General features: G+C 37.4%; 1 protein-coding gene across 2 annotated transcripts in view; it reads left to right on the top strand.

The window, feature by feature from the left end:
- The window catches only part of NEDD4 (NEDD4 E3 ubiquitin protein ligase), a 62,783-nt gene that overhangs the window by 34,343 nt on the left and 15,378 nt on the right, over positions 1-13,062 (top strand). For both annotated transcript variants that reach the window (XM_075431567.1, XM_075431566.1), the window contains 9 exons: positions 1,212-1,262; positions 4,626-4,687; positions 6,643-6,745; positions 7,604-7,773; positions 8,385-8,502; positions 8,630-8,797; positions 11,384-11,449; positions 12,121-12,240; positions 12,691-12,897. In XM_075431567.1, coding sequence (XP_075287682.1) covers positions 1,212-1,262; positions 4,626-4,687; positions 6,643-6,745; positions 7,604-7,773; positions 8,385-8,502; positions 8,630-8,797; positions 11,384-11,449; positions 12,121-12,240; positions 12,691-12,897 — 1,065 coding nt within the window. The remainder of the gene's footprint in view (positions 1-1,211; positions 1,263-4,625; positions 4,688-6,642; positions 6,746-7,603; positions 7,774-8,384; positions 8,503-8,629; positions 8,798-11,383; positions 11,450-12,120; positions 12,241-12,690; positions 12,898-13,062) is intronic.

The following is a 13,062-nucleotide window of genomic DNA, read 5'->3' on the forward strand; positions in this document are numbered from 1 at the left end:
TACCTTAAAAATTTCATGCCCTCTTGATTTTGGCACACAGGCAGTGATATGTCTTCATGTTAAATGACTCATATAATACATTTTCCTGCTTTTGTGGAGGTTTGCAAAGGCTCTCAAATCACAAATGAACTTGAAACAACTCAGCATATGCTCCAGTAAACCAAAAAGAAGTCAAATACTTTGACTGTTGATGGTGATTATTGGCAAATACTGAAATTACCTACGTAAAGTACTAAAATCTTAATTTCTTTGGCAGGCAAAAGTCAGTGATCGAAAGTAAACTGTACAGTGATACCATGGATTGTCAGTCCCTCCCCTCGTACTGCAGCGTAGGCTGGAAGGAATCCAGCTCCAAAGCTGCTGCAGGCATAGTCTGGTCGTAGTCGGACAGTCCAGGCATCCAAGTCAGGGCAGAAACTTTCAGATTTTACTTGTTAAAACTAAACTCCAATGTGTGTAGGCAAATGGTATTTTTTTGTAGCTAAAATGAATTTTAGCACATTTGTAGACATCAACAGGAATGTTGGGCAGGGGGTAGAGGAGATGCCAAACTTGAAGCTCCTGCTGCCAGGCTTGGGACCACTGGAATTGCTGGAACTTCCAAAGCACTTATCACAGATGAAACTTGTTTTTGCTTTGTCTTATTTTTGACAGTAGCTGTATTATTTTGAAAAGAAAATAATGTTTATATATGACTGTTTTCAACAGCTGCCTAGGCTTACAGAAATTGTCAGGCACTCCTAGGAGTAAAGTATTTAGTTCTGTGTTAATCTGTGATAAATGTTTAGTTACTTAAGCATATATACCAAGACAATTATTTTACCGAAACAGCTAAGGGAAGAAGTGTCTTTATTCTTTGCCCATTAAGGTGATGTTTCTACTGGTGATGTTGACAGTCTCAGCCCTCATGCTGAACAACTCTCTCCTGTTTGATTAGCACTGGTCTATATAATTTAAAAAATAATCTAAACCTTCACCCCCAGCTCCCTCAAACTTCACTTATTTTGAGGAAGGCAGAACTGTCCAAGGCTTTAAGTGTTGGGTCAATAAGAACTTGTTCTGTGCAGAGAAAGTTTTGGTGTCTGTGATTTAAGCGTGTCTTCAGATTCTTAGGAAGCATTACTATGCTATCGGGGCTCTGGAACAATGTTTTTAAAGCACTTCGCAAATTTAAACTTTCCATGTTTTTTGTTTGTTTTTATTTTCTGTAGACTCGAGATGATTTTCTTGGGCAAGTGGATATTCCTCTTTATCAGTTACCGGTTTGTATTTTTTGTTTGTTTGTTTTTGTTTTAAGATTGTGAAAGGGAGAAATGATTCGGTATGCAACTGTATTAGTCATTTAAGGAAGTTAACAGTACTGATAAGTGATTAAATGCTCCTGCTCTGTGGGGGTTTTTTTTTGTTTTTCTTTTGGAGAGTTGTTAGAGGTTTTTTAGTGCTGATATTTCAAAAAAATATAGGTTACCTTGTGTTTAGATACTGGTTGCCACTGCTGCAAGAGTTAGGAGTGCTTTTAGTTTTTTCAAGAATAAAAATGCAAGATTTGAAACAGTCTTAAAGACAAGACGAGATGGTAATTGCTGTCATATTTCTTAAAACAGTTTCTTTAAAGTCTACAAATTAACTTGTAATATTCCCATAAACAGATAAAGAGGAGGGTAGAGGAGGGTAAAGTGGGAAATAGAGCCAGTGTTGCTTTGTACTATTTTTTTCAAGTTTTCATTTTTGTATTATTTTTGCAAAGCACATTCTTAGCATTAAAGAAAGATCACCAAGAACATTGAAATAATTAAGCCTTTTCATTTTCTTCTGAGGTCTCAAAACAGTAGCGAATACTAACAGATTTATCAGCAACTGTTTTAAAGACAGAATAACTGTGGCAAAACAGAGCAATTGTTCTTCCACTCTGGTAAGAACCATGTCAGGAGTAGTTACAGGTGTGTCCCGTTTCCCAGTGCACCTGGGATGAGAGATCAGACTAACTGCTCTCCCTCAGTCAGGTGGGTTGGGAAGACTGGCTATAATCTCCCTCTGGAGAAGACTCTGTGTTTTCACTTCCCACTAAAACTGCACAGCAATATCAGGAGTTTTTTTGAGATATTGGTGCATTTCCTTTCCTTATTTTTTTAGCATGAACTAATTTATAGAGCCTCACTCAAGTATTTTCATGGCTGTTTTCTTACCTTCTTCAAACATTGACTTTTCTCTGTCTCCTGTTTGGTTTTGCCTTCCTGGTTCCTTGTTCTTAATTACTTGGTCTTGCCATTTAAATCCAATGTACTTTACTGGCTGAAACAGAATCATGGAATGCTTTGGGGTGGAAGGGACCTTTAGAGGCAATCTAGCCCAATCCCCCTGCAGTGAGCAGGGACATCTTCAACTCGATCAGGTTGCCCAGAGCCCCATCCAACCTGGCCTGGAATGCTTCCATGGATGGGGCCTCCACTGCCTCTCTGGGCAACCTGTGCCAGTGTTTCACCACCATCACTGTAAAAAAAAATTCTTCCTTATATGCAGTCTAAATCTGCCCTCCCTTAGTGTAAAACCATTACTCTTTGTGCTGTCCAACAGGCCTTGATAAAAAGATTTTCCCCCATCTTTCCTATGGGCCCCTTCAGGTACTGGAAGGCCGCAATCAGGTCTCCCCGCAGCCTTCTCTTCTCCAGCCTGAACAGCCACAACTCTCTCAGCCTGTCCTCATAGGAAAGGTGCTCCAGCCCTCGGATCATTTTTGTGGCCCTCCTCTGGCCCCACTCCAACAGGTCCATGTCCTTCTTGTGCTGGGGGCTCTAGATATACAAACATTTTCAAATATATACAAATATATATATATATGTATATATTTTCAAATAGGTGGATTTTTTGAAAGTCTTTAATTTACATAAGTAAATATATCTTGGATACATAAAATCAGTTTATAAATTCTTTATTACATTCAGTTTTGGTTTTGCTTGGTACCGTGCAAATGCAGACTGTTTATAACTAAAAAGAGCTAGTAATCAGGGATGTAAAAAGGGCAAATCACCTGCAAGGTGAGATAGTTGGCAGTTATGAATTTGCTCTTTCCAAAACCAAAATGTGTTAATCCAAGTGTAATCTATCATTGAATCTAGCACAACTCTTCTTTGGGAAGCCAGAAAAATAATTATGAAACTGAGATTAAGAGCATAATCTTTTTCTCTCCTCTGTGATGTATTTCCACAGTGTCTTTGTGTGTGTGTGTGTCTGTGTGTTGGTAGAAATAATGTAATGTTGGGTGGGGAGAACCCCCCCAAAAAACCACAAACCAAAAATCCAAGCTTAATTGCATTTTTATTTCAAATAAATATTTACCTTAGTTGTAAGACAATAAATTTTATAAGTATAGAACCTGATCTTGCAGATAACACCAGTGTAACACATACATCGTTATGGGATTGAAGATCTGCATTTTAATTCAGTGAAGGTGGAACATTTCAAATTGAGTGTAGTATTTCAAAACAGTATTAATAAGAACTTACACTGAAATGTCTAAAATACAAGAGAGCATTTTTCTGGCTGAGATTCAGTGTAATAGTTATCATATTCAGTAAAATTTAGACAGCTTAAATTTAGGACTTCTTCATAACAAAGCTCAACAGTTCCAAATAAAATTCTAGAAGCTGTAACTTTATAGTGTCTAACCTTTAAATTCTGGATTTTTTGTTGTTGATTCTTTCCAATCAAATGTTGACACACATTAGATATTTTTTGAAAATACTATTGTGGAATTAGTTCAACCTTCAAGGATTGCATCGTGTACCGTTGTTCTTCATTAAAAGGCTTACAGATACAACAATTGCAAGGTTTTGCTCATATTATACAGTACTTCTTGAAACGGTTAAAATGTGTTGATGAACGAGAATCTAGAGATACTCCCCAGAATTTACAAACAGCTGGGGAGAACAGTAAGAGATTTACAAATGTTCCTAAACATATAGTATTGTAAAAATCAAGTGTTTTTGTAAGAATTGTAGAACTTCAGCTGGATTATAAATATTTATGTTAACCAGAAAAACAAATATCTTTGTTTTCTTTAATGATCCCTCTTGTGTATTCCTCTACCTGTACCTGGGATGTATGTTTATAAAGTGATGTCTGTGAACTTCTATGCCTCTTTCTCTTGAGCAACTTCACTTCTGTAAATCAGAACAGATATGTTCTCAGAATGGATTCTTTTGCAATTATTTTTCATCCCCAAGTCCTAAAGCTAGAAATGGCTTTTTATGTATATTCTGTGTAAAAAATACTTGAAAAATACTGAGGGAGGAGAAAGAGTTATGGTAGATCTTTTAAATGTGAAAATTGAGAATCTGTTTCTTCATTTCAGGCTAAACGGGGGCCAGGGTGGGGTAGACGTTCTGTGCTTTAGAAACTGTAATATATGTATATACGGAAAGGTGCTGGTTTTGTTTTTTTTTCCTTCAACTGGGGAATTAGCCTTGTTACTGAGACTAAAGCTGGTATTGCTATTACTGTACCCAGACCTGTAGTTTACATTTTAAAATGTTAGTTGGCCTTTAAAGAAACTGATTGTAAATTTCTGATCATTTTCTTTAACTTCAAGTTTTTGATTTTTCTTGAAAAATCTTGTCTTATTCCAGACAGAAAATCCAAGTATGGAGAGACCCTATACATTTAAGGATTTTGTTCTTCATCCCAGAAGGTTAGTAAATACCACATAAAAATTCTGATTTTCATATCTAAACACTGCTGTTATGTGATTTATTCTACGTGTGCAAATATTGTCTAAATTTTTATGTTTTCGTCAAAGAAATGTAAGCATCAATGGAGTAGGATATTTGTGGTTCTACTAAAAAGTCGGCATTTGTTTAAATACTTGTAGATAGTTTGTTAAGAATAAACAATTGTTCAGGCCATGATATAATTCTCATTATAACTTCATCTGCACAATTTACTGTTTCACTGAACAGTGAAATCAGTGACCAGCGCTACGCCATAACTCATTTATCCCATGTCAGCTTGAAATTGGTTCCTGCCTTCCTGTCTCTTTCGTTTGCCTGTTTCATGTAAACCGTTTCATGTGACCTTAATTGTAAACATAACAAAACTTGAAAAGCTGCTTAACATTTAGGAAGGCTTGTGTTAAGAAAACAAGGAATTTTTAAGTGATAGGTAACACTTTGACATTGATATTAGTGTCATCTTTGTTCTCGAAATGTGGATTCTTAACCTAAATCTGAGCAGTTTTTAGCAACTTCTATTAGAAATAAGATGCATTAAATGTGTGTCCTCATCTCTCAGATAATAGGTTCCAATTAGAAAGAACATCAGAACATGTGCGATCTATAGATCTTTCTCAGCAACACTGGTAGCAGAAAGAATATTTTAAAAATATTTTACATATTGTTTTTTAGCAGATCAATGTTTTTAACAGAGTTAGTGACTGTGAAGTTTCATTTTGATCTCCTATTTTTCCAAATTTAACATCTCCTAGCTTATAAATGAATGAAGAATAATAATGACTGTCTCTACATGAATTAACTTCAGTTGTTTTTGTTAGTCAAGGTTCTGACCTCTTCTTGTAGTGGCTACCACAAGAATTTGGCAGTGGTTTGTAATAAGAGAGACTGCCACAGATTCAGGCTCTTTTCTGCCTTGAAATCTTACTGTAACTTTTAAATGCTTTAGTATTGTTTATGCGTGTTCTTCAGTTTTGCTCGTATTTGCATTTGCTTAGGAATATTAGTAATAAGGTTACTACCTTACCAATACCTTATGCTGAGTAAGAATTATCAGCATGTTAAGAGTATGAAGTGAATTACTGTAACTGTTGTATTGGAAAGTAAGATAGTTGGTTACTTCCTGTTTCAAAGGGATGTGGGCTTTTCTGAAACCGAAATACGATTTGAATGAACATGTTTGTAATCCAACATGAAATGCTTTTCTGCATATCAGAAAATCTAATTCACCTTTTCCCCACAGGGGGCGGGGGGGGAAGCAAAGCATTACACTGTAGTGTCATGGGGGTTTTGTGTTTGATTTTTTTTCTTTATTTTAATGAGATAATGTACAGGTATCCAGTTGAATCATTAGTGATATTTTCAGAATGCTTATTTTCTTTTTTGTATACCAATAGTCAAACAGATGACATAATTTGGCAGCTTTCTTTACCAAGTGAAATTATTAGATAAAATCAATATGGAGAAATCCTGTTTTCAGGCTTCTAATGATGCATTAAGCTAAATACAGAGAGGCAGATGCTGCAGTATATAAGCTTGTTGTAATTTAAAGTTTTAGTAAAAGTAGTCCTGTAATTTGAAATAATGCTTGATAGATTGTCTGCGCGCAGTCAAGTTATATTAAACTGTCGTTATTCATATTTTCTTGTTGTTTATTGTTATGCACTGGATACTAGGGAAGTTTTCAGAAGAGTGAGTTGGAAAGAAAGGTTTCCAGCTGTAGTACAAAATATCAAGGTCTATTGAGAAATCTGAACACTCAGCACCATATAGAACTTCATTAACTTAAACTATAGAAAGCCAAGTTTGTGTTGAGAAATTTAAGAATAATCCTCTTGCTGTGCTTTTTCAGCTGTTTTATTTCCAGATAGTAATTTTGAACATGCACAATAAGAACACTGTATTTTCTCTTCTGCAGCCATAAATCAAGAGTTAAAGGCCACCTTAGATTAAAAATGACTTACTTACCTAAAAGCAATGGGTCTGAAGAAGAAACCACAGAACACGCTGAAGAATTGGAGGTGGGAAAAGATGTGTTTGTTGCTGAAAAGCCTAGCAAACAGTTGGTCTTCAGCTATTAAGGGCAGTTACACTAAAAATGAATGTTAGGGATCACTAAGCAATAAACAATATTTTAGAAACAAACCGGTTAAAAGCAATTGCTTGTGTCTTACATAGAAGTTGTAGACTTACAAAAAAATTCTGGAGCAGTTTTTCTAACTAAAGGAGTGGCTTTGTCAGTATATCTAAAAAAGAAAACATACATTAGACTTTTGGTTTTGTTCTGGTAGTGACTTGCCATATGTCTACATAACTTTTCTTGGTTTAGAATTAATGGAAGTATCATTGCCCAGTATTTTTACTGCTGTCTAATGTTGTTTGGCCACAGCCAGCCAGACACTGACATCTTGCTGGTTTTAGAATTTCAGCTCTCTCTAATTTATAGGGATATTTTGATCTTAACTACTTTACATTTGTAATCTTTTGTAAGCATATCCGATTTAGATCAATGGATTTCTTTCCAAGACCTTAAACAACTGTTATCAGCATTACCACCTTTGCTGTAATTAAACTGTTACAAAATGGTATGCTCAGCTGACTAGTACCTTTGCAGCATATGTATGAAAAGATTTTTTTTTTACTCTGTTCTATGAATTTTCCTAGAATAAATAACTTTTGATGCTAATATATTTAACGAACTTGGGTTAAAAATAAGGTTTCTGCATGCATCACTTGTCCTGTCATTTCTTGAGAAATAAACACGATAAAACCCAGAGCCAATCTTACTGGCTTAAGATGTAGGGGAACTGCAACATAAAAAGGTGTGGTTTGATAAATTGGGATACTTTTTCAACTTTGGTAATATTAATGTCTCTTAGCCTGGGTGGATTATATTGGACCAACCAGATGCTGCTAGCCAGCCACAACAGCAGCAACAGGAATCTCCTCCGCTGCCTTCAGGCTGGGAAGAAAGGCAAGACATCCTCGGCAGGACCTACTATGTCAATCATGAATTCAGAAGAACACAGTGGAAGAGACCAACTGCTCAGTATGTCTTTTGGCCTGAAAATTCAAGTCTTGTATTAAGCAGTGTAACTAGTTCAGTCTAGTTACATTGAAAACAGGGTGAACTAGAAAGCAAACAGCTTGAGAATTAGTAGAGCTTTGCCTAGCTTAACCTTCAAGCCCACATGTAATGGTCACTGGCTAGTGGTCAATTTAGCTGCACAGTACTCTTCCTGTTCTCTGGAAGTAGGCATTCAGATAGAAACTGGTTGCAATTGTGAAGGGAAGTAACTATAGTAATGGAAAGGAAGTTATTTTCCAGCTATAAACCTGGTTCCTACTTCCCAGCAGAGACTCTATTAAATTATTTATCTTGTTTTCCAAATCACGCCCCCCCCAGTCCCCACCCCGCATGTGAATTAGGAAAAATAATACCTGGAATGCGATCTGGTTCTTTAGTTTAACTTATACTTGATGTTGACATGGATGCTTATTATTTTTAAATAGTTTCATTTTTATAGCTCATGACTGTATCTTTTTCTGTTTTGGTCTTATTTTTTGACTGTAAGTAATGTATGTTTTTGCTGTTAGCTTAGCTTCCCGTTGAGAGGTGAAATATGGCTACTGTATGCTGATTTTCTCCCTCCCCAATAGGGACAATGTAGCTGTTGCAGATATTGGTAGTGTGCAATTGGAGGCCCAGCATGTGTTCACTCATCGGCGACAGATATCAGAGGATACAGATAATCTAGACAGCAGAGATTCCCCTGAGGTAAAAACAATCTCTAAATGTTTCTGAAATGCAAATAACTTTATAATCTAGTTAAAAAGCTTGTCTTAACTATTTGTGACTTGGAACTACTTTTTAAAAATGTTTTTTCCTTATTTTCTTTTTAAAGAGCTGGGAAATTGTAACTGAAGATGAGGCAACTATGTACAGCAATCAGAACATTCAAATACCTCTCTCGCAGAGTAATTGTGATATACAGACTCATCTTGCAGAAGAATTGAATACTAGACTTACTACCTCTGGAAGTTCAGCTACTGGCCAGTCAGCAGCCTACACAGTAAATTATTTTCTCATTGTTCTAATATACAGAAATATCTATACTATTTTGTACAAAATGTTACTACTGATAGAATTAGATCCATAAATACTTTATATTAACAATTATATTTTTAATTTAATCTCAAATACAGGGAATTTAAGAGTAATTTTTTTACTGTAGAACCCCGTCTAATCAAACATTTTATGCTTTCCCACTTTGCATTTATGAATTCCTGCCTGAGATTAAAACAGACTTGCATTAACTATTTTTGAGTATGCAAGTCTACGTATTATTCTAATGTCATACTGAATACTGCTGAAAACTAGAGATGAAGGAAGCTGTCTATATCCTGTTCTAAGGGAACTGTACTATATTGGTTACTTTTTCCACTAGGACAAGTTTCAAGATAACTCATTTTTCATTGTGAATATTGGGAGAAAGTTTTATGACTGGGCTGAGTAAACCTGGTGACTCCATAGCAGCGAAAAAGGGACCTCATTTACACAGTTCCACAGCCCTTTATGCCAGTTGTGAAACTTGTCTGACTTCTTAGTGAGTCCAGTGAGTTCAGCTTGCTAACCCTGTAGAAAACTATTCTGTTTTTTCCCCAACTCTGTTTGTTACTGGTTTAAAGAATCACAGAATCGTAGGGGTTGGAAGGGACCTCTGTGGGTCATCTAGTCCAGCCCCCCTGCCGAAGCAGGGTCACCCAGAGCAGGCTGCACAGGACCTTGTCCAGGCAGGTCTTGAATATCTTCAGAGAAGGAGACTCCACAACCTCCCTGGGCAGCCTGTTCCAGTGCTCCGTCACGCTCAGAGTGAAGAAGTTCTTCCTCATGTTCAGATGGAACTTCCTGTGCTTCAGTTTGTGCCCATTGCCCCTTGTCCTGTCGCTGGGCACCACTGAAAAGAGTTTGGCCCCATCCTCCTGACACCCACCCTTCAGGTATTTGTAAGCATTTATAAGGTCCCCTCTCAGCCTTCTCTTCTTCAGGCTGAACAAGCCCAGCTCCCTCAGCCTTTCCTCGTAGGAGAGATGCTCCAGTCTCCTAATCGTCTTCATGGCCCTCTGCTGGACTCTCTCCAGTAGCTCTTCATCTTTCTTGAAGTGGGGAGCCCAGAACTGGACACAGTACTCCAGATGAGGCCTCACTAAGGCAGTGTAGAGGGGAAGGAGAACCTCCCTTGACCTACTGGCCAGATTCTTCTTAATGCACCCCAGAATGCCATTGGCCTTCTTGGCAGCCAGGGCACACTGCTGGCTCATGGTTAACCTGTCGTCCACCAGGACACCCAGGTCCCTCTCCATAGAGCTGCTCTCCAGCAGGTCTGCCCCAAGCCTGTACTGGTGCATGGGGTTGTTCCTCCCCAGGTGCAGGACCCTGCATTTGCCTTTGTTGAACCTCATCAGGTTCCTCTCTGCCCAACTTTTTAGCAAGCTGAAACAGCACCCTAGGTTGTCTGATAAATGCTACAGTGGTGAAGAGAAAGCATGAGGTGTACGTAGCCAGGAGTGAGACTTGTGGTTTTGGTGGTAGCAAGCAATTAAGTAAGCTCAGCTGTCTTGTGAAACCTGAGCTCCAAAACTAGCCTTGTAACCTGATATTGGGAAATCCACTGTCCATTGAGGAAAGCATGTAGAGGTGACCCAGACCATATAGTCTGTAAGATTTTGGTATTTAAATAAAATCGTTAGCTTTTGTGATGCTGAGAATGCCATTCCAAATTTAAATTTGGGATTTACTGTGTTTTTCTGAGTTTGTACAAAGGCGTGACCAGTTGCTGGAAACAGCAAAGTAACAAGACTTTACTTGATCTCTGCTATTCAGAATCCTGTGGATAGGAAGAAAACTGTTATTTCAGCTTGCTTGGGAGGCCTAAGCAAAGGAAGAGGCAGGTGTTCAAATTCTTTGTAAGAGCTGGCTAGAATGACAGTCTTGCTCCCCTCATCTCCATCACCCCCAAAAAAGTAAATTTAAAAACTTAATCATGCTTTTTCTTTGAAGTATTCTAAAAGGGGATGTAGGTAGGGAAAAATCCTTCAAATAGTCTTGGAAATTCTGGAACAAGATGAAATATGGCTGATTAATTGTAGCAGATGAGATCTAAATGTAGCTCTAGGCAGAAAGGTGAATACTTATGCAAAGTCCAGGGATTGAATTACTCTTCTCAAACTGGATGTCTCAGACTCTCATATCTTGTCATTATCAACTTAATCTACTCTCTGAAAAGTTGTGTTGGCTCTGATATGTCACCGGCTTTAGTCTACTGACAAGATAATGTAGTAAGTTCTATACTGTATATTGAACTGTAATGTAACTGGTTGCAATCTACCCTAATGTTTTAAGTGCCAAAACATCTATTGCTGAGGTTTTCAGAACTTTCACAAGCCTCTGTATTACTCTGTTTCATGGTTATAGTAGACGCTGTGAACTTAACATTTGTAGCAGTGTTAAAATGGTAGTTTCCAAAATACTGTATAAGACACTTTGTTCAGGATAAAAACTGTAATAGTCTAAAGAATGAGAACCATTGTTGACTGTTCGCTGCTGTCCTTAAAGCTGCAATAATAGCTAATATGTCATTCCTCTTCACGACTTCAAGAACCATTCCAGCAGAAGAGGTAGCCTGCAAACATACAGAGTTGAAGAGCAGCCTGCACATCCAGTGGTACGTCACTTTCAAAAACACACAGGCTTGTGTAGCAGAGAAGTTGAAGGATTTTCTTCAAGTAAATCTTTCTTAAAACTGTGTATTATGTGCTGACATTTTAAATGAGATTTGGTCACCTTCTGGCAGCTGTTCTGACAAAATTGGATTTATGAGTCTAGTAAGATTGGAGTCCAGCTGTAAAGCTTTTGTGTTCCAACTCTGTCGTTTTGGTTTAACATTGGCCTAATGCATGGATAGAGCCTGCAGAAAGAAGAGGTCTTCCCATAAAGATGTGAGTTCTGTTTTTCAAATTGTTTGCTTTGTAATTAAAAGCTTTACCACGCATCCTTACATTATGTTTTCGTGGTGACACTGCGAACTTACAGTGAGCTCATAGTGAGAAGTGCTAGGCTGAAACAGCTATGCCTAGACCAGATATATAAATGAATCCTCTTAGATGAGGCACTTCACTTTTTTCTTTTTTTTTTTTTTTAAATTCAAGTTTCTGTCACTTCGTGCTGTTCAGTAAAGATTTAAATATTGCTTTTCTATTTTATCCAGTTTCCAAAATCTTGAACCTTCTGGATTATAGTTTGGTTTTGTTGTTGTAATTTGATAGAAGAAAGCCTTTTCAGAGTTGGTTTCTTAGTTTTCTTAACCGTTTTTCTTCTGTTATCACTAATATTTAGTTATTGCCTACTTCATCTGGACTACCTGCAGGCTGGGAAGAACGACAAGATGAAAAAGGGAGGTCATATTATATAGATCACAATTCTAGAACCACTACCTGGATAAAGCCAGTTGTACAGGTACCGTCTGTCTTCTAATTATTAATGGTTTTAATCATTTAACCTTTAAAGATCTCACATAATGGAAAGAAAGTTTAGAGACCTCTTTGAAATAGAACATATGAAAGGCATAAACTGGTAAAGCACTACATATCTGAGAGAATGCAATGAGAATTAGAAACAGTAATATTTATGGCAACTCACTCTACTAGTAGTGTACCAAGAAAGCCTTCTGGAGAGTGATAGCTGACTGAGAAGCCTGAAAGACCTATTTTAACCTTGGTAGCATTATCAGTGATTGTTAGTCAATGTTGTTGATATTAGACTAAACAAATCTATGTACCGTCTAGCACTTGCTTTATGAAACTGCTTTCATTAATCAAAAATATAGGTTAACAGAAAAAAATACATTGCTCTACAGGGCTTTGATTTTTTTTTTTTTTTTTTGGGGGGGGGGGTCATTTACCATAGATTGCTGTGGAAACAGGTCAGTTGTCAGCTGCGCAAAGTGTTTCTATAGGAAGACAACCACAAGCAACATCGAGTGATTCATCACAGCAGCCTTCTCAGCAGCAGCCTGAAATGGAGCAAGGATTTCTCCCTAAAGGCTGGGAAGTCCGACATGCACCCAATGGGAGACCATTCTTTATTGACCACAATACCAAAACTACAACATGGGTAATGGAAAACTGCTCACAGGGACTGAAATTCTGGTTCCTCTCCAGTCAAAGCTTTGCTGCTTTCAACAAACTTCTGCAGATTTCTTCAGTGCCAAGATAGCTGTGTCATGTCTGTTAAGGAACATATGTAATAAAAATGCAAAGTCATTTAAAATATCTGTCA

Source organism: Opisthocomus hoazin, chromosome 10, assembly GCF_030867145.1.
Source record: "Opisthocomus hoazin isolate bOpiHoa1 chromosome 10, bOpiHoa1.hap1, whole genome shotgun sequence".
In the NCBI taxonomy this organism is placed as follows: domain Eukaryota; kingdom Metazoa; phylum Chordata; class Aves; order Opisthocomiformes; family Opisthocomidae; genus Opisthocomus; species Opisthocomus hoazin.